The following is a 27,640-nucleotide window of genomic DNA, read 5'->3' as shown; positions in this document are numbered from 1 at the left end:
CTGCCAACCCAGCAACAGCGGCCGTTCGGCGGCCCCCAACCCACCCCTAACTGGGACTATCAGCAGCGGCCCGGGGCGAACTCTCCTCCCTGCTCCCAGCCCGATTCCCTCGGCAGCGCCCGGCCCTCTCCTCACCTCCGCCTGAGAAAGGCTCCCCGCCCAGCCTTGAGCTGACGGGCGGCTCTCGGGGCCTCCTGCCGCGGGTAAGGGTGCGGACTCGGAGGGAGCAATCCTTAGAGTGGTGCGAAAGGCGTCTGGCTACGCCACTGCCCGGCCCGGCCCTGCCCGTAGCTCGGAGCAGTGGCGCAGGCCAGGACGCTCTGTGGAGGCGTCGAACGAGGCTGTCGTTGCTCACGCGGCGCTAGGAAAGCGGAGCCGAGCTCTAGCTGCGCGCGCGAGCCGGGTGGCTGGGCGCAGCCGGAGGCTCCACCAAGGGCTCCTCCCGTAATGTCGCGCAGCGGCCGGGCCGACTCTAGGTTCCTTCTCTCCTCCTCAGGATTCCCTCGAAGTTAACCCCGCCCTGGTAGGATGGGATGGACGGATCCCGGACAGACTCACTAGGCCCGGATGATTGATAGAGCCGCTGGAAAGTCACCTCCCCCTTGCGTTAGCGACAGCATCGCTAGAGGACCCGGATGGAGCCGCCTGCCCTGCCCCGCCCTGCCCGCAGAAACCAGGCTGCAAGGACCCGGATGGAACTGCTCGCTCGCCTAGCCTCCTTCCCCTCCCCCACTGACAGGGACCAGCGACCGCGCATATAGTTCCCCGCTTCAGCATCCCAGGCCAGCAATGAAGCGAGGAACATTAGGACCCGGATGCAGTTCTCCGTCCCGCCTCCCCCACATCCACTCTTTTCTATGGGCCCGGCTGGCGCGCTCCCCATCAGGAACAGCAGCCGAGAACCCGGATGGATGGAGCTCTCTCTTCTGCCGGTACGGTAGGCGAATGCGTTTCTTGCGGCATTGACTGGTATTAATATCCCGGATGTGGGGGGGGGGGCCGTCCTTTCGCTTTACGGCAAAGGTCGAGCCCGCCCCCACGCATTCACCATAGAGATGACAGCGTGGGCCGTGGAGCTTGCCGGGAAGGAAGCGGCGGCGCGCGGCCGGTGGCGGGGCGTGTGCGTGGGGAAGTGCGGACTCAGAGAGAGCCTCAGCCGGAGGCTGGTGGCAGTGGCTGCTGCTCCGTGAGAGCCTGCGAGCCGCCACCATGTCGGGAGGCGGCAGCGCCGGGGAGTGGTGCTTGATGGAGAGCGACCCGGGCGTCTTCACTGAGCTCATCAAGGGCTTCGGTGAGGGATCGAGCGGGGCCCCGGCGGGGGGCTGGGGCCGGCGCCTGGGCGGGCGGGCGGCCGGGGTTCTGAGGCCTGCAGCTGCCTCCGCCTGAACCTCGCCTTTAGCCACTTCAGAGGCGGCACCCCCCAGTCCTGTCAGGGGCGGATGGGACGAGACGGGGTGAGGCGGCGGTTTTCCTCTGGTGGGGTCGGGCGGTGAGATGCTCAAATTCTCGCGGGCTAGACGTCCCCGTCCGCCGGGAGGGCGCAGCACCTGCAGCGCCCGCTCTTCGCCTGGGAAGCTACAGCCCGCTTTGCCGCTCGCACTCGTCAGCTTGCCTCGACGCATCCCAGCCTGCAGCATGGCTCAGCTCCCAAAGAAACCAGTCGGGTCCCATCTGTGCTCTAGGATGTGGTTGTTACGAGGTGGCTGCGGCCCTCAAGCACTGAACTGATGCTGTTTCTTTAAGGCCGATTTTGCCCTCACTCAGTAGCTAGAGTGAGGCCTGCCCAGGGTGTACATGTTAGCATTATGAGAATAACTTTAAAAAAAATCCTGAATGGACAAACCTGGACACAGGTCTGCATGAGCAGGCACTTGCTGATCTGTGAGAGGTTTCTTCTGTGTCAATATATATGTTGTATTGAAGACACAATACTTACATAGCGCACTTGCATCTTCCAAGAACTTTGTTAATGGTAACTAATACTCAGGAAACTTGTGTGTGAGGTAGGTAAATAATGTCTTCATTTCACAAATAGGGATGTTAAGTTTCAGAGGACCAAGTGCTGCATTGACTTGCACCAAATGCAATGCCATTGGCACTGTGGGATTGTATGAATTGTAAATCACTGTAGAACTTGGCCCAAAGTGACTTATCCAAGGCCACACAGTAGATTAGAGTCCTTCAGTGGACTATTTTGATTTACAGTTCCAGGCATGCTACTTCTTGCTTCGCTTTTTTCTTCCTCACTTACCTGACCCAGGAATGTGTCTGACTTGCTACATCGGGACTTGGAAAACCCATTCATTAGTGACACAAGTGTAGGAGTCTAAGCCATCAGTTTCTGCAACCCATAAACTTTTTTTAAAATAAAAAATGTTTATCCTTCATGGCTGTGAAGATGAAATGCAATAGTTTACAAGTTACAGTGTTCCTATGCTGGAGTCTTCAGACACAGATACAGTTTTCCATTAGATCTAGTACATATCTTTTCACTTGTACATATCTAGAAAACTTTACAAACTCTGTTTTACACAGTCTTAGTTCAGTAAACTCTTGGGACGGCTAATTTAATTTCTTCTACAGATAATGAGGAAGGAATTAATATAATTTGGCAGCTGGATGATGCAAAGGACTGGTAATGGGATAAAGAATGTTTTTTATTTTATGTTTGGATCAGGGTCAAATTTGATCTTGTTAAATAATGACCAGATTTGACAGTAGATCAGTAGCTGGTGCCTTGTGAATTGTACTGGCAGTGTGTCTGATATATAAAGCAAGAGACCTCTCAAACTCTGTATCTGCAACCTCCTTCACTAGGGATAATTTGACTATTTGTCTTTGGTGGAACCTGCTCCTTATTCACGCTTCCGGACTGACACTGAAATAGGCTTCCTTATCCTTTTGCAGCATGTCCTCATATGCTACAAATATTCATCAATAAAACATTTTGTCAGTTCTTTGGACAATTTTTTTATTAGAGTGGAACCCAGAGTGTCATTTGAAGCTTGAGGATTGAAACAAAAAATTCCAAGACACATCCGAGGACTGGTTTTGATTGGTTAAACATGGTACTATGTTATGAAAAAAGATTGGTTCTCTCTCTCCTGGTTTAAATGTCCACCTCTTAATTGACATGGTGGTTGACGGTGTTATCAGCGAAGTGAAAAACTGAAAATGGACTATGAAGACTGAACCATTCTCATTTTTACTGAGTGAAAGCTAGGGCATATTTGGAAGCTGTGCAGAAAGCTTGTACTGACACTTGGTTTACTGGCAAACTGAGAACTTTAGTCTCCAGGATTGCCTAGTTTGCATCTTTCACAAGCACTGACTTGATTTTTATAAAATTATTTGTGCAATAGTTAAATCTGAATGAATATTAATTCAAACTAATGTGTTTATGTAGTGTTGCAAAACCCTCAGATTTTTTACATGCTTTTAGCTACTATATTTTAAAATTGCTGTCTGTCACAAAGTGAAGATTAGTGGCCTTATGAGATTCTTGCAGTTCTCCATTAAAGTATTTGACTGTTTCTTATTCAATCAACAATGATTTCTTTCTTCTCCCCTGTCCCCCTGCTTTGCTTTTGTGCTGTTGCTTATTCTTGCAAAGAATGGAAGATTTTTGTGGCTAAAGGCATAGGTCTGGGAGTTCCTGGGCTTATCTCCTTGGCTTAGTCATAGACTTCCTTTGTGGTGAACAAGTCACTAAATTTTCTTGTACCCAAATGTGCTCCTTTTTAAAAAAAAAAAAAAAAAAAAAAAAAAAAAATGAGGCTGATAATTCTACTTTGGCTACATGATGCTATAATAATGTTTGCGAATCACGATTACTTTTTCTGATGGAAGGTACTGCTATGAGGTAATGGTTGTTGTTAGTGTTACTACTAATATATAGCTTAAATAAAATAAACACTAATTGCATTTATAGGTCTTGTAAGAAATTAATGATTTTAAAAGAATGCTGCTAACTTTACTCTGCTTTCAGAAATGTTTTGTTTTTAAAGCTTCAGAAACTGCACAGAAACTGACTGTGAGTTTGCTTGCCATTTGCTGTAGTTTAGGAGAAATGTATTGGGTACTCCTGCTTACCCTTGCTCGCATAAGAATAAGGGGATGACAAATGAAATTAAAAGGGAGGAGATTCAAAACTGATTAATTTATTTAACGAATGCAGACGTAATTTGCGGCGCAAATCATCACAAGATATGTTTGATGTAGAGAACAGTAGGATTGAAGGGGAAAAAAATGGACACCTAAGAATATTTGCTACTACATTAGACCTGCTGTAAATCCCCAGCCTTAAAGACAGAAGTTTACCCCTAACTTTTTGGAGTAGGAAGAAACTTCCTGTATAGATATATTGGTTATCCACTGTACATCTAGTATGTCATCTCCTATGTTGTTAGGACTGGAAGTCAGGATTTCTTTATTCTGTTCTTGGCTCTGTCTCTGACTTGGTTTGTTTTGACCTTGGTTGGGTCACTAAACTTATGTTTGTTTTTCACACTTCAAATAATGTATAATCCCCTTCTACTGGGTTGTAATAAGATTTAACTAATGTTCACAAAATATTTTGAGGTCCTTTATCGAAGGAAACCTGTGATAGAAGTGCTTAATATTTTGAGTCTTGCGTAACTTGAAATCAGGTAATTTTGAAAAATAAAAGTTTTAAGTACTTTTGTATATTATGCTTGATTCAAAATACCTCCTGCTGATTTTCAAAGAGGGAGGCTGACTAATGAAACAGTGACATTCTGTCCATTTAACAGTGCTCTCTTTATAAAATGTACATAAACTGGAATAAACTAATTTTTCTCATCTTTCATTCATACCAATCATAGGCTTTTTCTTTTTAAATCTGGTATTATTTATAAGTAAGTGCCTTTAAGTGTGTGTGTATATGTCCTTTTTCAATTTAGGATGGTTTAAAACTATATATCTTTGCTCTTTCAGGTTGCAGGGGAGCACAAGTTGAAGAAATATGGAGTCTGGAGCCAGAGAACTTTGAAAAATTGAAGTAAGCTATTGGATCTGCAAAAGCAATCTGTGCTTTTATATCTTGCAGTCTCCTTATATAAGATTTGTTTATTTGAAATTCTTTGAACTGAAGACATATTACATTGCTGTTTGTCCAATACACTGTCTGGTTTTTTATTTCCACAGCAGTTTGCCAGGATTTTAAGCATTCAATATACAGTATGTTCAAGTTAGTGGACTTTCAAATGTGCCTTTACTGTGTGCCTTTACTGTTTAAACTAGCTTCCCTCTTTATGGAAAGCAACATAATCCAGTGGCCAGATTGTGTGCCTTTACTGTTTAAACTAGCTTCCCTCTTTATGGAAAGCAACATAATCCAGTGGCCAGAATGTGGGACTGGGAATTAATCAGCATTGCCATTGACTTACTAAGTGTTCTTAGGCAAGTCAATTACCTTCCCTATTCTTTGGGTTTTTGCAGTGGTATTTAAAGCATCTATCACCTTAAATTGATTTACTGCAGTTGTGCACAACTACAAACTCTTTCCTGCCAAACCCCTCCAGTCATCATAACTTTGTTGTCATTCTGTGTGTCTGATTGATTAGGAGTATTGTATTTGTCAATTTATAGTTCCTTAAAAGAAAAGTGTCACTAATCTAGTTTGTCACTCCTGTGGAAATATCCTACATCTATATAATTTATCTTCCAGAAAATAGGACAAGAAGTACAGAATGTATGGTCTCAACTGCTATCTCACTAGAGCTTCTTATATTAGGAATGTGTTTGAGACTAGATGTCTCAAACATAACTTGCCCTGTCTACATTCGCATTTTTAAAACCTGTTAGCTATCACATTTTAAAAGCACTTGGGAAAAAATTGTATATTCGAGCCGTTAAAGAAGCATCTCTTCTTATAGCTGTAGTAGTGAACTTGACACCAATGCATATGAGCACAGACTGACTTTTTCATTTCTATAGTTGTGTCTGTGGCCTTTATTTTAGAGCTGACACTAAATTCAGATTACTGTGATGAGGAAAAAAATCTGTCCTAATGCTTTTTTAAAACATTTCCTAAAATATTTTTAGAAGGACTTTTCCCTCCCTAAATATTATTATTAGTATTATGGTAATACGTGGAGGCCCAAATGAGATCAGTGTTCCCTTGTGCTGGATAATGTACAAACGTAGTAAGAGAGTGTCCCTTACAGATGTCAACTTAAATAGACAAGGTAAACAAATGATGGAGGGAAAGGACGAATTACCCTCATTTTACAGATTGAGAACTCAGAATATGAAATCTTCACAGGAGATCTTAGCTTTATGAATTTTGCCTTTTGTGCACCACAGGAATACCAAACTTACAGTTCCAGTTCTTATCAGTGATTGGCTAATGATTCTGATATTTGTTTCTAAAGAAAGCATTACAAATAGTGTTACTGATAAAATCACCAGGTACATCATGCAGGGAACTGTTTGTTTCTTGTGCGGGTGGCGAGGAACAGGGTCTAAGGTTAATACATACTGGATTTCTTTAATCTCACTGTCAAAATGTGTATTAGAGCTGAAGCAAATTGGCACTTAAAGCCCAGTTTATCAAGTGACCAATGAGCCAAATTTTGACATTTCAAAAATGCTATTTAAGCAGCAACTCCAACTGGAATTGTGGGTAGCATCTCTGAAACTATTTAATCATTCAAAGTTAAAGGCAACATCTGGAAGTCTGAGCCTAATTTCCTGTGCTTAGAAAGGAAGAGTTAACTGAGTTGTCTTATTAGATGATGATGATACACTTTGATTAGAAATAGTTTGTGCAGTTCTTTACCAACACACTTTTTCTGCTTTGACTTTTTATTTTATAGACCTGTTCATGGGCTGATCTTCCTCTTTAAGTGGCAGCCGGGAGAAGAGCCAGCAGGCTCTGTTGTTCAGGATTCTAGACTAGACACAATATTTTTTGCTAAACAGGTACAGTAATTTTAATGACTTCCTTAAATGACCCATGAAACAGGATTTTTAATACAGAATAACAAAAGATAACTGAAGAGTGCACAAAGGTGAACAATTACTTACAAGGTATGTTTAGTCAGATTAAAATCTTGCCAGCCACAGAAAAGTAAAATTCTGTTGGGAGAAGGAACTTGAAGAGTAAATGAAAATGATAATTTTAAAACTTCCTTTCAGTACCATAAAGGATTATTTTGAAGGTTGTTTTTTTTTCCCCTTAAATCCTCATGGAAGAATGATATTTTGAAACCACTTTCAACAAAAGATTATAGTAAAAAATTGTTTCAGTCCATCAAAGCTGAGCTGTTAACACTATATTTCTCAAATGCTCTTCATTATGGAATGTTCACATCCTAGAGCCATATTTAACAGTTTTCTGTACAGACTTGATCTGAAAGTTATCCCTTTAAATTATTTATTTTAGTAATACATAAGGTTTGAAACTAATTACTGAAAATGTTTATGCTAATGAAATCCATCTTACATCATTACAGATCCCTGCACTAATACAAAATCTTGTATTTTTGCTTTGGCAGGCAATGTATATCACTAGTGAGCTATAAAAACAAAAAAGAGTAACCAGATCAAATGTATATTTTCTAATCACAAGAAGATAGTTTAGTAGTAATTTTATAAAAAATGCATATAGGTATGCATGACTGGCTGTTACGAGCTTTTTTGGCTCCCTATATTAGATGCCCTGTGTCCTACTCACCCCACCCCAGGAAAGAAGCAGCAAAGGTGGATCCTCTAGGCCTGCCTAGAAAGGCTGCAGAAGCAGCCAATCAGAGCCCAGGAGGCTCGGATAAAAGGAGCTGTAGTGCCTTAGTAGGTTAGTTTTTGGCTGGGACCAGAGGGGCAAGGAGATGTTCCTTGAGCTCTTTTGGCCAGAGAGAGGAGCAACTAGAGCTTGGTTCTGGCTGCATTTGCTTAAGCTGTGGGGGAGAGGGGACATGAGAACTTTAACCCTAAGGTGAAGTGTGAAGATAAAGGAGCCAAGTGGGAGGTGGCACAGGGAAGTAGCAGCAATGAATCAAAGTGAGCAGAACATGGCTGCTGTTTATAGGGTTCCTGTGTTGAAACCAGGTATCAAGGGGAGTGTGGGTTCCTCCACCGACCTCTGGCAAAGTGGTGTAAACACCAAAAAGGGGACTAGGCGTTTTGGTGGCCCCTGCGAAGGGCTGAATTTAAAGGGCCCAGAGCTGGGACTGAGTTATTTGGACAGCGTCATGGCTGTCGGGCTCACTGTCAAGCCTGAAATAGGATATCTGATCTGCATTAGAGACAGGAGTAAGCATCACACAGCATTGACATCCCTTCTTGACGGGAAGGGAGTCTTGTAATACCAAGTTGTGGTGGAGGGGGGAACTCGCCTCTTGAGTGCCTCCTAGTGGCAGGTTGTGCTACCCGTCCTTTTCCTGCTCCTGGCATCCCCTGTAGGCTGTTGGTTTCATTTTTTGGGAGGGAGGGGGAAGTGGCATGTTTCTGAAGCTTTGCACTTGGTGTTTAACAACTGCTTTCATATGGTTATTGAAATTGAACTATAGAATGCAAATACAGAGACTAAGCTCAGGTGACATTAACATTTTAAATGGAAAAGCTAGGAAACCTCAAAGCAAGGGTGGAAGAAGTGAGTCTTTAATTTCCCAGGCTCTTGGCATTCTCTGCATCCTGAAGATACAGCTCATCTGTGTAATGGGAGAAAGGGAAGTCATTAGGCTTTCTTGGGTACTCTCTTACAGGCAATAATGACTGCTCTGGAGTGACTGTGGTCTACTGTACCAATATATTTGTTGTATTTCTTTTAAATTGTGTAAAGTAGCTAATGTACACAGGTAACTACTCTTAAAGTAGTAGTTCATGATTTTGCCACGTGATGGCATCAAATATTTTTAAAAATGACCTACATGGGGGTGGCGGGAGTAAGCTGGTACCTTTTTTGCTTCTTTGGCTTTTTCTGTATTAGACAAATGCAGTGGCTTAACTAAATCAAAGCACTTGATATAAGTATGCTTGAAAGTGTTTCCTTGTTTGTTTTTTACATTAGAAATCCATGTTTGTCTAGAATGAAACATTTAGTGTGACTAAGGAACTTGTAAAATTATGATTTACGGATGAGTGAAAGCTGATGATTAAGAGGGAAGACTTTTTTTTTCTAATGAGACTGTTTAAAACTTGTCTTGATGTCTTCATAAATACCTATATAACTTTTAGAGATTAAAATGTAGGGGAAAGTAAACCTACAGTAAAGAAATTATAGAATCAGACCCATCAATTGTGGTCTGAGAGCAACCCAATAAGTCTTCCAGAAAAACCAGGGAAGACAAAAGCTGATTTTTTTTAGTTTTCTTTTTTTTTTAAAAAAAAGAGGGGGGGGAATAAAACTTTCTTTATACATCATTGAGAAGCAAAAAGGGACGTAAGCGTGGTTTCGTTTTTTTGTTTTTGCAGGTCATCTTCAGAACAGATCACTATTTTATAAAGTCTTCCCACTGTGTGTGTGTGTGGGGGGGGGTGTTTTGTTTTTTTTAAGAATGGGTGAATAAAATATCTTTTGTAGGTAAAACCATAGTGTAAGGGAGTGTGAGCAGATCTTCTGCCTAGGCAAGCAAACTTTTATGGCAATTGTGTAAGCCTGCAGTAAGCCAATGGAGTAGTAAACATTGGGGATTGGTGACCTGTCAGTTTGCATAGTTTCTTTTAAAAAAAAAAAAAAAAAAAGAAAGAGTACCAAACAGCTTGAGGATCCCAACTTTTTTGCTCTCAAAACCCAAATTTTGGGCCATCCTCTCCTTTCATATGTTTTCTCTTTAAAAAAATTATAATTTAGATAGAGACCTTATAGTCTGTGCTGAGAAATTTTTATAATGTAATGAGAAATCCTTATATTGACAAGACTAAATGTATATCCTTGTATGGCAGTACTACAATATGGAAACTAAATGAAGGTGGTATCACTACAATTCGGTTTGTACATACATTTCCATACATCTTCAAATCTTGAAAGTTTTTAAAGAAGATTTCAAAATAAACTTTACATGAAAAGATAACTCTAAATAGTGTCTTTATAAAATTACTTAAAATACCGCACATAGCAATGGAACGATCTAAAAACAAACTTTGAATGTTTTTGAGTGCTTTTTACAGCACATGCTGTAAATGTAAATACATGCCCTGTAGTTGTGTGTTAGTAATTGAAATCTAACAACTACTCTGTATTGGAGGTTAGTAGAGCTTGAGTATTTTGAAAAATAAATTGAATGATATGAGTCAGTTTAATATGTATGCTTATTAACATTTTATTATCTTGGTCAGTTTTATATGTTCTCATGTTTAATTTGGCCTCCCTGTTATGCCTAGGTATGATATGGGCTAGTATTTGGGGCCTCTGAACTTTGGTCTTACATGCCACTTGAGCTAGGATACCTAGGCACAATAAGGTGAGCTAAGGATACTGTTTCAGCCTTAACTCTGAATGTCTTAACGTCTGTGTGTTGTTAAACCAGACTCTTAATGTTATTTTCCACAAAGTGGTTGCATGGGTTAATGCTGCCACTAAAGTGTTCAATAATTGTTAATCTTTTTGCAAACCACTGTTTCCCAAGAAAACAGTTGCTCATGGCTTCGCACAAAGATCTGGGGGAAATAGACCCATCTCGTTTCTCTAAGGCTGTACTACTCAAATATCAGGATGACACATGAATTCTTACTGAGTATTCATTCACTACTTTGCAGTAGCATGATAGAACACTAACTGGGAACCAGAGTGGATAAAAATAAAAAAAATTGTTTTTATTTATTTATTTTTTAAAATATCAATAAAATACTAAATTTCTCTCTCGTTTAAAAAATAAATTACAATTAAATCTCATCACAAACATGCTAAACCTACACTTAGTCTCATAAAAATGAATTTATGGCTCTAGTCTGTCCAGCCTAATTACCAGCTCTTGCTTCTTGAAAGTTCTCGACTTTCCATTTTTGTTTCTCAGCAGACTAAAGTCACACGTGCAAAGAGAGACAGGCTGGATAGGATTGTTGTTGTTCTGTGCTTATGTGGTGGTGGATCTAGGCCAAGCAAGGCAGGAGGAGTTAGAGAGAGACAAAGGACGGAGGCAGAGTAGAAAGGAACAGTGGAGTGGACTGGAAAGAAAAAGGGAAGACCTTATTCAGTGTACACACAGCTTCCTATATTCCCCCACATTTTTGCCACAGAAAAACTGTCATGGCTTCTGGGAATATTTTGAAGAAATTCCTTCTCTTGGTTTAAAAAAAAAAAAAAAAGAAAATGTGTCAAGTGTAAGGAGGAGATTCAGGGCCTAGTTCCAAGAATGAAACATCATAATGAAAACTGCTTATTGGGAGAAAATGATTGAAGAACAATGTGGATCAACTGGTTAGTAACTTAAATAATTCACTTCGCAGTGTATCATTCTTCAAGACTCTCTATGCCTTTTAGTATAAGTATGATTTAACAAGTAAATTCCCAAGTTGTTTGCTACATTGGATGTTTCTAGAAAAAAAAGTTTAGCTTAGCTAATCCTTATGGCTTGTTTTATTAGTTAGCTAGGTTTAGAATAGATCATCCAAGAATATGGTACAGAAAGCTGCAGTAAGAGAAATCTAAAGTTGCCAGTTGCCACAGGGTGTCATTTTCTTATTTTATATTACATAATACATGCCCCTTATTTTGGAACATCATGGCCACAAACCATAGTGGTGTTGCCATAAGTCTATTCCCTATTTTACCTCAGCATAACTCAGTTTCCCAAGGGAACCCCATCCTACACTTGTTTTTTCAAAAAACAGAAGTGCCAGTGAGTTCTATGGGGCTTTACTCCAAAATTAAGTGCACTCTAAGTGCAGTCAGTCTTAGCTGTTTTGGTAAATTTGGAATCGAATCTGCATCCTTGCTAAAAGGAAATGTAAATGATTAACTGAATAATAAAGTGAGAAGAACTGAGAAGAACGACTATTCAAAATCATTTTTGAGTTTTGTTTCAGGATTTCATTTAAGCATAAGAGACTTTGACTGACTGTCTATCTGCAACAACTTCAGAGTCATCCATTGGTACTTTTAGCAGTAGTGCTGCAACTAAACGTATTTCAGCCAACAAAGTATCAGTAGCAAGCAAAAGATTTCAATCATCCAGTAAAACCACCACCGTGAATAGATTTGTAGTAAAGACCAGCAAATACCAACAAGACACCATAGATGGAAAGATTGCTCCGTTCATTTATGCCACAAATTCTCCCTTTCACATTAACAACAAACACTTCATTGACATGGTTGAGTCCTTACAATCAGGTTACACTCCACCTGGTAGACCACCAATGTCTGGGGGAAGGTTGCTTGATACAGTGTATGAAAAGGAACTTGCAAGAAATACTGAGGGCAAATTTTCCAGTTTAAGCCTTGATGGATGGAACAATATACACAATGATCCAGTAATATGTGCCTGTGTTACAACAGAAGATGGGGTTGCATATCTTTCAGAAACAATAGATACATCAGGCAATGCCCACACAACAGAATATTTAAAAGAAGTGGCAATGACAGTTGATTTTTTGTTCAGTTTATTAGAGTTTTCAAGTGTGCAGTTTTGTTACAGACAATGCTGCAAACGTGGCAAAGATGAGAAGATACTTAGAAGAAGAAACTGAAGAATGCTCTTTAATTACGTATGGCTGCAGTGCCCATTTAATGCATCTTTTAGCCAAAAACTTAAGTACGTCTTCTCCAGGAATAAAAGAAAATGTTGTTGAAGATGACAAGTACTTCTGTAACAAGCATATATAAAGGTAGATGCCTAATTTCTGAAGAAGATGCTGCTGCCATTGCATCTCAAAATCACTCCTCAGTTATGCCAGTCGTAATAAATTTCAGGGCTGGAACGGAACCATTTAAACGGCACATGTTTATTAATGATGTTTTGAACAAAGCCATTCCCCTGAATTAGTGGAAATCATTAGCCAGGCACATTGAAACAGAGTTCCTTCAGTTGCTAAGCCAACTTTTCACAGCAGTAGCTGCTTCTGTGGGCGCAGAGAGAATATTTCTATCATTTGGTATTCTTCACTCAAAGCTAAGAAATCGACTGGGAGTTGAAAAAGCAGGAAAACTCATATTTTTGTTTCAGTCTATGAATAAAAATGACAGTGGAAGTGTGGAAGATGTTGTAGAAGCTAGTTGTAGAAGTTTTAAGGACGGTATGTTTAGTGTTGTGATGACTCTGTTAGAGTTAAGAAAATTGACAGCCGGCAACTCAGGAGACTGCTGCAATTGCAAATATGATACATTTATATAACATTTAAGATTTAGTTTAATAAAATATAAGTGATAGTGTGAGTGAGTGAGTGTGTGAGTGAGAGAGAGATTTAGTTCTTACCATTCCTAATGTGCTGCTGCTGCATTTGCAGCTTGACACAGGTAATGAGTGTTATGAGTATTTCCTAACTTGATTTTTATTAATTTATCTAAAAATTACACAAAATATATCCTCCTAGATGTTGTAAAATACTGTATAGAGTTGTAAATTAACATGTTTTAGTGATCAGATTTGCACCATTGTTTAAGAAATAAGTGAAGAAATATCAGTAGGAAACTTGATTTAAATAATTGATTTTCTCTTGATGATTTAAATCAATGATGTAAATCGCCTTATTAACTCAATCCACCCTGCTAGGAACTTGAGTATATTGTACTTGGAGCAGGAAGAAGAGTCATTGACGAAGAATGGATTTTAGGCAGAACTGCATCCAACTAATCTGAGGAGATTTGTTTTGTTCTTGCAACATTCCCATTAACTTAACTTGGTTAAAGATCAAGCCCATGGTGTTTGCAGGGCTAGCAGTGCTAAATTACTCCAGGTGATTGTTGGCACAATTTGAGAATTAATCAGGTTAATAGACATGACTTAATTACCAAAAATTTGCAGCTCACGGTACATATAATACAGTCACAGTCATAGAGGGATTGTCTATAATGGAGTATAACTAATAGAGAGAATTTACCTTTGTTCTGAAGGGTAAAATTAATAAAATTGTTCTTGTGCTGAAAATAACTCTTAGAATCCAAATATACCTACAGTAACATAGTTGCATTTGGGTGCAGATCTGGTAAAATCAGGTAGTTTGTGGCATGCAGAAATTTAGAAGATGAATCTACAAGATCACAATGATACAAATCTATGTATCATCATGCAAGACCCACAGCCCTTATCCTCTTTGGTTCTCCAGAACTCTTTGAAAAAGAGAATATCTGACTTACAAGACCAAAGTACTTCTCCCCTATCCATGAGACAGTGGACTGGAATACTGCATTGCACTGTATCTGGTGCTACACATGGAAATCAACCCAGAAACTCAAGCTGATGATGACTATCACTGGGAGCATGTTACATCAGTGCTCTAGGATATGCTATAGCTGTGTATTGGTTTATGGGTGGATTTATGATGTTGGGTTTAAACAGTAAAGCCAAAAGCTTGGTACTAGCTTATTTAAGATAGCCTTATGCCATGCTGCAGTTGCTATCAACACAAGTGCTTAAGTGAAAGGACAAATACCTGGGGAAATACTAGCAGAACCAAATAAGAGACAAAAGGTGGGAGTGGGGTTAGGTAACAATCTTCCTTTCTGTTTTTGCTCTTGTACATCTGGCTGTCATCTGAATTGCCCATCTTCATCTTCAGTTACCATGTTGATTTCCCATCCAACCCCTTAACCTACATGGTCTCCCTCTTTATTTGACTTTCAGTTTTGGATCAGATTTCCTAGTCACTAAAACAGCCATTTGCTCAACCTTCTCGTCACTGCTCCTTTTCACCCTCCCTCTCATCTTCCAGCTCTTCTACCTTCCTCTGATTTATCAACTCAGTTATAGACTCCTTTTCCCCTCATTCCTACTGCAAATCCCATCCCACTCCTAATATCCATGTCCTCCACTTGCTCAGCACCTGTGGAGAAAGATCCATAAACATGCAGACTTCCTCCACTACAAACTGTCTTCTCCTGGGGTTCCTCAAACGTCCTGGTTAAGTGGAGCTACTTCTTCACTTTTGTTGATCCTAGGCCCACAACCCCAGCAATCGGTCACCATTTGGATCAGTCCAAGAAGAATGGAAGGGTTTTACAACAATCTTGCCAACTTTTTCAAAAGAGATTTTCCCTTTTCCCTACTTCTCCACAGTCACTGAAGTTTCTCACCCCCTTCCCAGTTGCTTCCATTACCCATCTCCTCCTGTCTCATGATTCCCTATGCCCCACACTTTTCCCCATATTTTTCTCAATCGCTTGTTCTCTTCAATTTTTCATCTTCTAATAAGTTTTCTGTGGTCTCTTCTCATCCTAAGGTCCTATCTTCAACTTCATCTGTCACTCCAACTAATCCTACCTCCCTTTTCTCTCTGTCACCTAAATTTCTTAAGTATTCCATCTTCATCTGTTGTCTCAACTTCTCCCCCTCAGTTTAGCTTGTGATTTTTCTGCTATACTGAAACTGCTATCGTCAACATCTCCAAGTCCTCTTCCTGGTCATTTCCCTAAGCTGCTAACCTCATCATCCTCCATCTTGACCACCTTTTACACATCATGCAGTTTTTGAAATCTTGTCCTCCCTTATCTTTCACAATTGTGTGCTGTTTTCCACTTTCTGCCAGTTTGTTTCAGTGTCTTTTGATGATTCTACTCTCCTTTCAAACTTTCTTAGTTGGGGGACATGATGGTGGTCCCCTGGGCTCTCTCTTATCTTGACTGTATAACTCTGCATCTAGATGGCTTATGTAACCATGTGTTACTGTAATTATGTCCTAATTCTGCCATTGTTTTCCCTTGTCTTACACCTACTTACTGCATTTTATCTCAGATTTGACTGTTCTTTCTTTGAAACAAAGGCTCTATTACTTTTTATTTTGTTCAGTGCTTAGAACATTGGGACTCCAATCTTAACAGATGGTTTCTGGGCATTTTTGTAATACAAATCAATTAATTACATCTGGCATGACATTCAGTGTTAGAACAGCTGAGCCTTGTCAAATGGGTAATGTTTGTGGCTCTTTCTAGGAGATGAGGGCAAGGAAAATGAGAAGAGGGTATTGATGAACTAAGAAATAACTATCTAGGTTGGCTTTGTCCTCCATACCAAGATGGCTGTAATTAATGTGCATAACTTTAACTACTCAAAATAACTTTGTCTTCCCCCTTCCTCCCATGTACATTTTGAGGCATGTTGTAACAACGCATCTTTGGAAGAAGAGCCAGACAATCTCCAAGAGCATAATTCCACATTTTCCATTAAATACCAGATGTAGGTTAACTTTTTATTTCCTACATGCTAAGCTATGAATGAGCTTGAAGGGGAGGAGGGACTGGCTAAATATATATTCTAACTTGGTATAGATACAGGTTTTTTCCAGTCACATTTATTTTTGGAAAACTAAATAGTAATCTCGGATCATGGAGGAATATACTGTTCATGACATAAAGTACAAATCCAACCCTTTCTAGCACCCTGGTATCTTGTAGTCTTTTTTTTTATTGAAGGTGTCAGTCTGTTCTGACTTGCTTTGACTAGAAAACAGATGATGTCTGTTCATCTTTTTGTTGGAAGTGGTTTTGTGTTTACAGCCCTGAAGTATAACTTCTTACACTGTCTTCTGTTAAAGTGTATGTAAATCTTCATATTGGATGCTACTCTCTCAGACTGGAAAGTCTGTCTTTTTTTCCTGACCTACAAATTTACTCAATGAAACAACTAATAATCATTTCTCACTGTACTGCACCTAGTCCCATACCAATACGAAGTAATTACTTGTCCAAATTCTGCTCTTAATTACACTCTTGTCAACTTCATTGACTGCAGTGGAGTCAGAAAAAGTTAACTGAGGGCAGAATATGGCCCCAAACCTTTTTTGGTAACTTTTAAAAAGGTAGTATTCACTCTCTGTCCTTCCACAAATATAGCTATATTTCACTTCTCTCTTTTTAAAAAAAATGTTTTAGGTTATGGATCTTTCTTTAATGTATAAAAGTATGACTAACATTAAGGTTTTGATTTACTTTTTCAAAAGATAGAGTATTTTACTAAAATAATACCCTGCAAGATGAATTAAGACTGATACTCTATCTTATCATTAACTGTCTTGAATTTTTTGGTGTATTAGTTTATGTAACAATCTCGGCTTTCAAAAATAAACTTGGGGTGAAGGAAAATAAGCTTTTGTTTTTGCAAAAATGAGTGGGAAAGCAAAAACTTTCAAGTGACGTTTACAAAAACTTTTTTAACAGAGAACAGCTCTGAATTTGAGAGTGGCTCAAATATGATGGCTAAGTTTTTGATGTGACCATCTTAAGTTCCATGGGATACCTTCTTTTAATTTAAATATTGATATTTTGGTATCCCTTTTTTCTTAGTCTAATTCTACTGTTCATTGAATGGTGCCATAATATTTTTAAAGTGTAAATGCTCTTCTGGAACACTAATATATTAACAGTTAGGTTCAGTCAAGTTTTTTTTGTGTTGAGTAATACCATACTCTACCAGAGGTTCCATTGAAATCAAGCAAGGTGCTGGTCAGCTTGAGTGAGGATGAAGCCCTGAATAACTAGTAGAATAAGCATATACCCTAAAAATAACAAATGCATCTTAAAATAATCAAAAAATTCTTTGTTGTTCTCTGGCTATCAATGACATCATTACATCCTGCTTGTGCATTTTGTTGTGTTCTTCACTCTGTTTTAATTGTTCTTTTAGAAGAAGTGAGGGGACAAATCACAGAGTGTGTCTAATATATTTACTTAGAGTAATTGCACTTTTTTGTCTATTTTGCCAGTTGCACCATTACAACTGCCATCCAGCATCACTTGGTTTGTCTTTTGTAGCAGAGGCTTTTATGGATGTCCAGGCTAGATTTGCTACTTACATGGTAATATGTGTTTACCAAAAATTAGGTACTGCTTCCACACTGAAATTTTGCAACCAAAGTCAGAACCATGTAATCCATGGAAAATAAGAGTTTATAAAGGAAGTATTGGCCCAATTTTAATTCTTTTTATGTCATCATCTGTACTGAACTGGTCCTCACTTTCCATACCTCTTTCTAGGTAATAAATAATGCTTGTGCTACTCAAGCCATAGTAAGTGTGCTATTAAACTGTATCCATCAAGATATCCATCTAGGAGAAACACTATCAGAATTTAAAGAATTTTCACAAAGTTTTGATGCTGCGGTAAGTGCAACTAACTTTTGTACTTGGTGTGTACTGATTGGAACAGTTGGCTTATGTTCTCTATCTTATTTATTTTATTTTTATATATTTTAGATGAAAGGTTTGGCACTAAGCAACTCTGAAGTGATTCGGCAGGTTCACAACAGTTTTGCCAGGTAACTGAAGTTGTGCATATTACAGATGCATATAAAATCCAGTAACCTTTTCTCTTTCACTTCAGCATTGTCTCTGTTTACCTTTTAGACAGCAAATGTTTGAGTTTGACGCAAAATCATCAGCAAAAGAAGAAGATGCATTTCACTTTGTAAGCTATGTTCCTGTTAATGGAAGGCTGTATGAACTAGATGGACTAAGGGAAGGACCAATTGATTTAGGTAAGTTTAGTTCACTGTGGTTAATTTAAACATTGTAGCTTGTTGCATATTTAACAACAATATTTGGTGGCTATATGTGGCCAAAACAAATTGTTGTTTTGAGATAACACAGCTGGTTCTTGTTAATGCTTTTTGATCTTTCATTGAAAGACCTATTTACACAGTATATTGAAAAAGGTGATTAACTGGAAATAGGCTGTTTGTGTGTGTGTGGTTTTTTGTTTCAGGCTTTGGCCCAGTTCTCCTTTCAGCTGGTTTTTGTGATGTCAGAATCATGAAATTGTACTATTCATTCTTTTAATATTTTAGTTCCAAATCAACTGATACAAAGAAAGAGAGCCTGTTAATGCTAGGTCAAGAAATTAAATCTAATCTTTTCATTCCACTTAAAACTCTGTCATCTAGCAGATGTCTCTTCTAACTTTTAAGGCTTGCAAAGTCTTATTTGTTGTTAAAGAAACTCAGTTTCACCTGGAACAGTTCTTGTTACCATTTCTTTTTTCGTACTGCCTTCCACCTCCTTTTCCATATTCTAGGAAAGTATGTTAGTCATCTCTGTAATCCTAATTTTATATGAGTAGAAGTGTCACTACTTGGCACTAAATTCATGCTTGTCATAATAAATACTATAAGGAACCAAAAAAGTAAAAATTGTATATATATTAACGAATCACTCATCTTTTTTTATAATTAAATCTAAAGGTGGATTTCTGTCAGTTTCTCAAATATTAAGACAAATGTGAAAGATTATTAGTTTCAGTATAGTGCTTTTTATTTTGAAAGATTCTGATAGTTTTTTTTAAAAAACTTCCCATTAAACAATAGCCCTTATAATGCAATCAGTCCTGCATGTCATACTATCGAAGTATATGGGTTTTCTGTGGGCATAAGAGTCTGCTGGCATGGGATCCAGTTACAGGATTGGGGTGCATGCATATATAGTAACTGTGAAATTCACTGCTTAGCAAAATACAGAATTTAAGAACACGCTATGCAACAGTTTAGGATTGGAAGTGAAGAATAGTGAATACCTAAAATTCCCCCCTGTAGCTTTATCTGTATCATAATTCAATAACCAAAGTTTGAATTGGTTAAAACACAGAGCCTAAACCCTAACTTTTGGAAAACGGCTAAAGACAGCAAGAGATTGGGAGCAATCAGTGCTGATTCAGAGAAGAATGCCATTTAGGTGGTTATCAAGACATTCCAAATGCACAAACTTCAGTGCTGAATTTGTGTTTCCATAACCTGTGACTGACTTGCTCTGACACTGAGTGAGACATGTTACTTCTTTGCCATGTTATTCCCATCTGTCAGGTGTGGATACTAACTACCTTGTACGGCGAGGATTAATTTGTGAATATATTTATTTACAGCTTGTCTATGCAAACAATTAGTTCATGGCAATCTGAGAATGAGATGTGATTCTATCCATGCTACTCTGCTGTGAACTAACTGTCCATGTGTATCCTGCTACTGTGCATTAACAGTTCCTTGATGTGCTTTGATCTAGGCCTTTTTTAAACTAGGTTAGATCAGAGTGCCCCAAGGAAGTGTTAGTGCACATCAGCAGGGTGCGCATGGACAGTTAGTCCACAGCCAACTAGTGTGGATAGAATCACATCCCAGATTGAACATTTAATTTGTGGCATTTAGACAAACCCTTAGTGTTTCATCTTCAAGTGCTTTACAAGTGCTTACTGTTTTAAAACATGGGGTGGGAGGGGAAGGAACCCTCCAAAATTTGGAGAACAGGATGGAAGAATAGGTTATTCTAATGATATAAAGGCTTTTAAATTCTAAAGTTCTTGCAGAAATTACTTGAAGAATTCAAATAAAGCTTCCATATACTTGCTCTGACTCTTCTTCCTTCCCCCCCCCCCCCCCCCCCCCCCCGGCGCGGCGCCCAATTTGGAAAACCCTATTTCTACCTTCAGTCACACACAGACTTGTGCTTCCCCCCCCTCCCCCCCAACAGAGTAAAGGGTAGAACTTTTTTCCCTTTTAGAATCTATGCCATCTCTGTTGCCTTTCCCTATACAGTCTAAATATTATTTAATAGAATATTGAAAGGTATTAAAAAGAACCAGTGTTTAACTTCCTATTTCAAAAAGACCATTTTGAACAATTTAGTATTGTCATTCTCCAGAGAAAATGTGCGCTAGTAGCCTTTGCAAATTAGTATTCGGAGCCTGAATTATCTGAGTGTCTTGAACTTGCAGCAAAGCTGACCTTTTTTTTTTTTTTTTTTTTTTTTTACTTTTTTTTATTTATCCTATCTAGGTGCCTGTAATCAAGATGATTGGATCAGTGCTGTCAGGCCTGTCATAGAGAAACGAATACAAAAGTAAATGTTGAGGGCTTTTTTTAAAGAAAATACATATATAGGTTACTTCAAAAGAACCAGTTCCTAACTTTGATTAAATGTAGAGTTTTCTTTTTTCTTATTTAGCTTTCTAAAAACAAGCTAAGTCCATCAGTTTTCGTAACTACTTAACCTTCCTCCCCATCACAACTCCAAAGCAGCTTGGACTAGAAACACAATTTTTGTGATCTCAGTTATGGAAGTTACTAACTAATGGCCAAATTATATAAGAAGAAAGATTAACTTCTAAACTCAAGTGGGGAAAATAAACTTTGGCACAGGTGCTGTAAAAGGTAGTCACACTGGACTAATTGCCATACTACTGTTGTTTGTAGTTAAGTGCGGTCATCTATAATGTGATTTTGTTCCACAGCAAGAGTGGAACAGTATGCCACAACTTTATTTCATAGTCTGTGATCTTTTATGTGAAAGGTGGTTTTTGTTTTTTACAATTAAGGAAACCATAAAGAAAATATTTGTATCTTATTTTTTTGCAGATGCTGTGCAAAATTATCGTAACTTTGAAAACTATGTTCTCTTCTTTTAGATACAGTGAAGGAGAGATAAGATTTAACCTTATGGCCATTGTATCTGATAGAAAAATGATATATGAGCAGAAGATAGCAGAACTACAACAGCAACTTTCAGAGGTAGGATATATTTAAATAATACAATAGTTCCATACCTCTTTCACTTTTTTATAACCCTTCTAAGCAAGAAGTAACTTTTAATCAGTATTTATTTTGCAACTAGCATTCTATTCCTGCCCTGCAAAGGAGGGAGAGGGGGGAAGAAAAACAGGCCTGTCATGGCAGTGTTTTTATTATACAAAGGGAGAAGTATTAGAGGCCGAGGTCTGCTATGGACTTCATATTGCTATTGCTTTTAAGTGGAAGGTGCTCAGATATTACATTAATGGGCAGCAGTTGTATAATGCTAAGATAGAATTAAACACTGAGATGTAGCCTACTGCTACCACTATTCTCAAACCCAAAAATCTTAATTTAAGTAATAGCAGTGTAAGCACTGTACAGACCAATCTTTTTATAACTTTTTTATGACTTTGTGTTATTCATTTTACTTTTTTTAAGGAAGAGCCAATGGATACAGACCAGAGTGGTAATATGTTAAGTTCTATTCAGTCAGAAGTTGCAAAATATCAGCTATTAATGGAAGAAGAGAACCAAAAATTAAAAAGATACAAGGTATGTATAGTTTTTTTTTTTCCATTATAAAACTCTTGGGAAGATAGTAGTGAAGAGCCAACTTGATGCAAGGCCTGGAAATCAGGCCAATCTCATACTTCTTCACATCAGGGCTGGAGGAATTAAAAGGGTACTAGTAAGGCATTGCACTATATTATTCATGTGCATCAACTAGTTACTCCTGAGCTATTGGTTTGTTCACTCACTATCTTTCTTTCTAGATACAAGGGAAATGGATATTTGTATCTGTTCTGTTTATTTGGATCATAAAACGAACACATTTTCTTTTGATATAGGTTTTCTGAAGCCTCCCCTATTCTGGCATTTCCTCCCATTTCAGTATGTATATGTAAAAGTTCATCAGAAAGCTCTTGTAAATAGTGAAGTGTAGAATTCCTGGGAAGAGACAGTTGCATGTGCCTCGAGGAGTTGAAGCATGTTATAACTGTGGTCATCTGTAGTTCTCTATAGTGGCATCCTCTTATTTCTCAGAATTTGTTTTTTGTTATAGTGATTTTTTTTTTTTTGTCGCCCCTCTGAACTCTGTATGTTATATTAATGAAGAACACTGATACCCAGTTGATCGGATGCACACATTAGAGTGGCCATAAACTACAGGAAAAAAATGAAAGCACTTAACTGTTTATGTTCCATGTTTGCTGCTCTATATCAGAACACATCTGTGATCCCTGAATATGGCACAGAAACGGCTTGCATTTTTTGGTCTTTAAATTAGGTATATGCGTGTACAAATGTGAGATTACGCTCTGCTAGTTTCTCAACAGTGTACATTTTGATTCTTCATTTTTTGCAGCCCAACTCATAGCTTTTGATGATTGGAATGAAGTGCAGAAGAACTTGGAATGTTCAGCAGAGATTCTGGCACATTGTCTTAATAAGAAATTAATCTGAATTCATTCAGTTGTACTCATGGAAATGAGAGATGGGGGAAGGAAGGTAAGGTATGTCTGCAGTGCAATTAGACACCCATAGCTGACTTGGGCTCGCAGGGCTGTTTTAATTGCTGGTGCAGACATTCAGGATTGGGCTGCAGCTCGGGCTCTGGTAGCCTTCCACCTCACAGGGTCCTAGAGCCTAGGCCTGAGGCTGAATATCTGCACCACAATTAAAACAGCCCTGCGACTTGCAGTCAGCTGGCAGGAGCCAGCCATGTGTTTTTAATTGCAGTGTAGACATACCTTTGTTGATCAGCATTTGGAGCTGGTCACCTATGATTTCAGGGGATATAAAATAAACAACAAATAAGCTATTTTAAAATTATTTGCTTTAGTTTCTCCAAAGTGTTGTCCAGCTAGCTCCATTGTGTATTCTGTAGATGTAAAATGCTGTTGAATGTTTAGAGAAATAAGAGAATGTTAATCTCTATGCTCCTTGCTAGGTAGGATAGAAAATAATTCAAGTCACCATCAAGGGGAGATACTCCTAAAGCTTTTTACTGAAGTGCATATCTGTACAAGGGTACAGTCATTTCTTTTGGAGAAATTTATTTTACTAGTTCCCTGAAGATAGAATTTTTTTATTGAAACCTTTTGCCTCCTTTAAGTACTTAAATTCTGTTTCTGGTTCGCATACATTCAGGCCTTTGTCATATTACAAAGTGCTAAGAGATATTAGGAGAATTTATCTCTGTAAAACATCCATCCTCTGTGGTGTCATAAATTGATAAATATTACTAATTACTTTTTGTATTGCAATTTTGTCTCAAAAACACCAGTCCTGGAGCAGAGCCCCATTGTACAGGGAGTATAGAAATACATAACAAAAAGACTGTTCCTGCTCCAAAGAGCTTACAGTCAAAAAGTATAAAACAAGAAACGGAGCACAATGAAACAGTATTTGTCAGCGTGATAAGCAGGAGCTACAATAAGCTAGCTGTCTAACCATTGTCAGGTTGGTGTGTTGTTGGGCTTTTTTGGTAGAAGAGTCTTAAGGAGAGTTTATATTTATGCCATATAAGCTTAGTATAATGTATTGACTCATCTGAGGTGCTCTAAACCTCATCACCTGAACTTGGTAACTCAAAAAAAGAGAATGTAACCTTAAGAGAACGCCTATAATGAAGGGGGAGGGAGCATCCTTTTTGTCTGACACATAGCAGTTCCATTAATGCCTGCATTAATTTTCAGATTGAAAATATTAGAAGAAAACATAACTACCTGCCTTTCATCATGGAATTGTTAAAAACTTTAGCAGAACACCAACAGTTAATACCACTGGTAGAAAAGGTGAGCATTTCTTGTATGACATTTAAAGAAGCAAGATATTAATTCATGTATCTTGCATGCTTTCTACTTGAACAGAGATTTAACGTGGGGAGAGCTCTCTTGTTGGCATAATAAACCACCTCCCTGAGAGGCGGAAGCTATGTCAGCAGGAAAAACTCTCCTGCCAACATAGTGCTGTCCACATTGGTGCCTTGTCACTAAGGGGTGTGGCTTAATCACATCCTCGAGCAACATAAGTTATACTGACATAACCTGGAGTGTAGACAAGCCCTAAGACTTGTTACACACGCAGGGGAAGGAGTGGAGAAATCCAAAATTTATCCACATACAATGCCTGTGCACCCTTTGTCATCTTAGATGCCAGGTCCCAGTCTTCATTCAGTAAAACTGATGTATCTATCTGTGAACACTAGATGGCAACCCATGTCTGTGATATTGGTACATAGGGCTATTGTACATGCGTGGGTCCTTTGTTTGATCTTTCCTGACTATTGATTTGCCAGCTTTTTGCTGTTTCCTTTCTATACTGCTTCCAGCTATAGCCTTGATTTGCAGTTAAACATGCCTTGATTTAAGTTTTAAATAAAGTATGTAATGTGCCAGTTGTTTCCTTGGTAAGATCATTAAACTGCTTGGTTATTCAGACGGCAGACTTAATTGGGAGTTTTATCATGTTATTGGCTTGTACATGTGTGTCTTGCAGTAGATATAAATTGTATCCCTGATGCTGGACTCTTAAGCTAAATAAATAACTATTTAAAGTAACAAGCATCTGCATTTAATTGAAGGTTTGGGGAAGGAAATTTAGGAGCCCAGTGCTTGGTCAGATCACTGCTTTTCCAGTTGATGTTAGGACAGCTGTTTTGGGATGAAAATATTTTGGTCTCTTTCACTTTATAGTGTTTTTTGTCTAATGCCTTTTAGCACATGAAATACAGATAGAAAAACACCTAGAGGCTAGTAATCTTAAGTAATTGGCTTCACTTTGCTCTCTGTGCAGGTGCAAAGGTGGAGAAACTTTCTTACAGATAGTAGTTTAAATGTGACACAGAAATTAACTCAGCTTTGATTTTTCTTGTTTTGAACTAAACTATATGTTTGGCTGTCTTGTGTTACCAACAGTATTGCATTTTTTTCATATTAAGTTACATATTATGAGTTTGTATCTCACTACTGAACTTCAGGGGAGCATTGGTTGGTTAGAAAATTTATAATAGGACACACAGATTATTACTTTAAAGTCTTTAGAGCCAAACCAGTTCAGTGGCAAGCAGATCCACACTAGGTGCATGCACACCCTTATATGAAGAACCATAGTTACTATAGGGTAAATAATCTATCTCAGTATCATTTTAGTCTTTAAACTCTTTATATAAAGGGAAGAGGTCAGGTAATTTGACATCAAGTTAAATGCTGGCAGGTACTTGTAAGGTTTAATATGAAAACTGCCTCAAACTTGAATGACTGAGATAAGTGAGAATTTTTTGATTGTATCTTTGTGGCATATTAGTGTGCTCTGTGTGTAAAGGAAGTTTAGCTAAATTGGGAGCTATCGAGATATATATTCATCAAGAGGAAAATCACCCCACAGAGTTGTGTTGCTGATCTTACCACAGCAAACAATGTGATGTGTAACAAGATAAAACAGAAATCCCTCTTCATTTTGTAGCAGATGGCTTTTTTTTTTTTTTTTTTTTTTTTTGCATCCTAAGGGAAATGATTGCCTGTCTGATCTTCTCACATAACTATTCAACATAACATTTTCTAATTGAATATCGCTAAAAACAAAATTTGCATATTAGTATTTTACTACATGGTGTTATGAAAATGATGTACCAGGCTGCAAGTATGTTGCAAAACAATGATGTATATTTGCATGGAACAAAGACCTTTAACACCACATGGAAAACTGAGCAAGAAATTCTATTTGCAAATAATTTCGCTCTTAGTTTCTGTATTTTTCTTCCTCTTTTTTTTTGATAATGAAATAATACATACGTAAAAGATCTTTGTTGTTTCAGAGCTCATCAACTGATAATTCTTCCCCTGAGCTCAATTTCTGTTTCATTTACATGGGTCTTCCCACAACATCAGTTGTAATATTCATACAGAGGATTGTGTCGGGTAGAGAATAAACTGCATGAGCAGATCACCCCCAAAGCAATAAAAATGTTGCTAGGTATTTCCTTAGTTATGTAAAACAGGAAAAAAGATAGAAACTTAAGACTAAACTATTCTTAAGTAAAGTGTTGGATTTTTTTCAGAATTTTTCACGCGGAGTCCAGAGGTCTTTGATCTCCTTTGCGTTATATAAGCTTATGCCCAAAGATATTCTTACTGTCTAGTAATTGCATGTGACCAAATAATATTGGGGCATTCAATAAGCATCCAAATTGGGTTTAAAGTGGCTTTTGTTAGGATATGTTTTAGATTTTAGTGTATGTTCCAGGAAGTATCAGGCGGTCGTGTATGTTTTGAATTGCAGACAAAAATAGACAGTATTTTTATCATAGTGAAACATGTTCTCTATTTTTACCTTTTAGGCAAAAGAAAAACAGAATGCCAAGAAAGCTCAGGAGGCCAAGTGAAGATAATTTTGGAGGAAAAATATATACAATAATGTGCTACTGACCTTGTTTTCACAAAAGAAATAAGCCTAAAAGACTTTTTTTCATAAATTTTAAATTTGTTCAGCGCACGTTTGACAATTGTAACCAAGTTTGTCTTGTATCGTGTGTATGGGTCTATAAATCTCCTCCCCTTGCATCATGTGCATGTACTACCTACTAAGTAATGTTTAGAGTCTCTCGATCAAATTCCATTATTTAACGGTTGTATCTGAACAATTCCTCATAGCTTATTGGGAAGTAGAACTGCCACTGTTATAGACCTAAAAAATGGGCAAGTAATGTACCCATATATTTTAATCTCTTCCTAATGAAAATATTTACACCTTGTCCCATGTTATGGGACTTGGATTTCTGATGATTCAGAAAGTGTCAGAATTTTGAAGTAACAGTTGGGCTTTCTCTGCTTATCACCATTAACAGTTGTTATAGTCTGACTCTTCACCAATTTCCCCTGTGTCTTAGTTTTTATGAACTTTGACTAATTTTTTACAGAGTATAAAAGTATGAATTAGCTGTAGAACCATTTGCAAAGACCAGTGTGTAATCTCAAAAGATCTGCATTGCTTTAGTAGAAAAGATAATAAATATTCCCATTTTTATTTTGGCAAA

The 27,640-nt window shown here is 38.3% G+C and overlaps 2 protein-coding genes across 5 annotated transcripts in view; one reads left to right on the top strand and one right to left on the bottom strand.

Annotated features, from left to right (window-relative positions):
- The window catches only part of RO60 (Ro60, Y RNA binding protein), a 22,044-nt gene extending 21,127 nt beyond the window's left edge, over positions 1–917 (bottom strand). Inside the window, exon 1 of one of the 2 annotated variants that reach the window (XM_067535201.1) lies at positions 559–917. The gene's annotated coding sequence lies outside the window, so the exon portion shown is untranslated. Of the gene's footprint in view, positions 1–135 lie in introns of both variants that reach the window. The other variant, XM_067535199.1, reaches the window with a different exon arrangement.
- On the top strand, positions 797–27,640 carry UCHL5 (ubiquitin C-terminal hydrolase L5). Of its 3 annotated transcripts, none has more exons than XM_067535203.1 (11): positions 797–932; positions 4,957–5,020; positions 6,840–6,945; positions 18,086–18,211; positions 18,305–18,366; positions 18,455–18,585; positions 20,869–20,932; positions 21,498–21,600; positions 22,042–22,155; positions 24,303–24,401; positions 26,945–27,640. In XM_067535203.1, exons 1-11 carry the CDS (start codon positions 908–910, stop codon positions 26,987–26,989), a joined length of 939 nt encoding a protein of 312 aa, XP_067391304.1. In that variant the 5' UTR covers positions 797–907; the 3' UTR covers positions 26,990–27,640. The 3 variants fall into 3 exon arrangements, with proteins under 3 accessions (XP_067391304.1, XP_067391303.1, XP_067391305.1); XM_067535202.1 differs by lacking the exon at positions 797–932 and adding an exon at positions 1,049–1,291; XM_067535204.1 differs by lacking the exons at positions 797–932; positions 18,086–18,211 and adding an exon at positions 1,056–1,291.

This window comes from Emydura macquarii, unplaced genomic scaffold, assembly GCF_026122565.2.
Source record: "Emydura macquarii macquarii isolate MOO-44397 ecotype Brisbane River unplaced genomic scaffold, CSIRO-AGI_Emac_v2 contig_3477, whole genome shotgun sequence".
Classification (NCBI taxonomy): Eukaryota; Metazoa; Chordata; order Testudines; family Chelidae; genus Emydura; species Emydura macquarii.
This window is presented reverse-complemented; position numbering and strand designations above follow the sequence as displayed.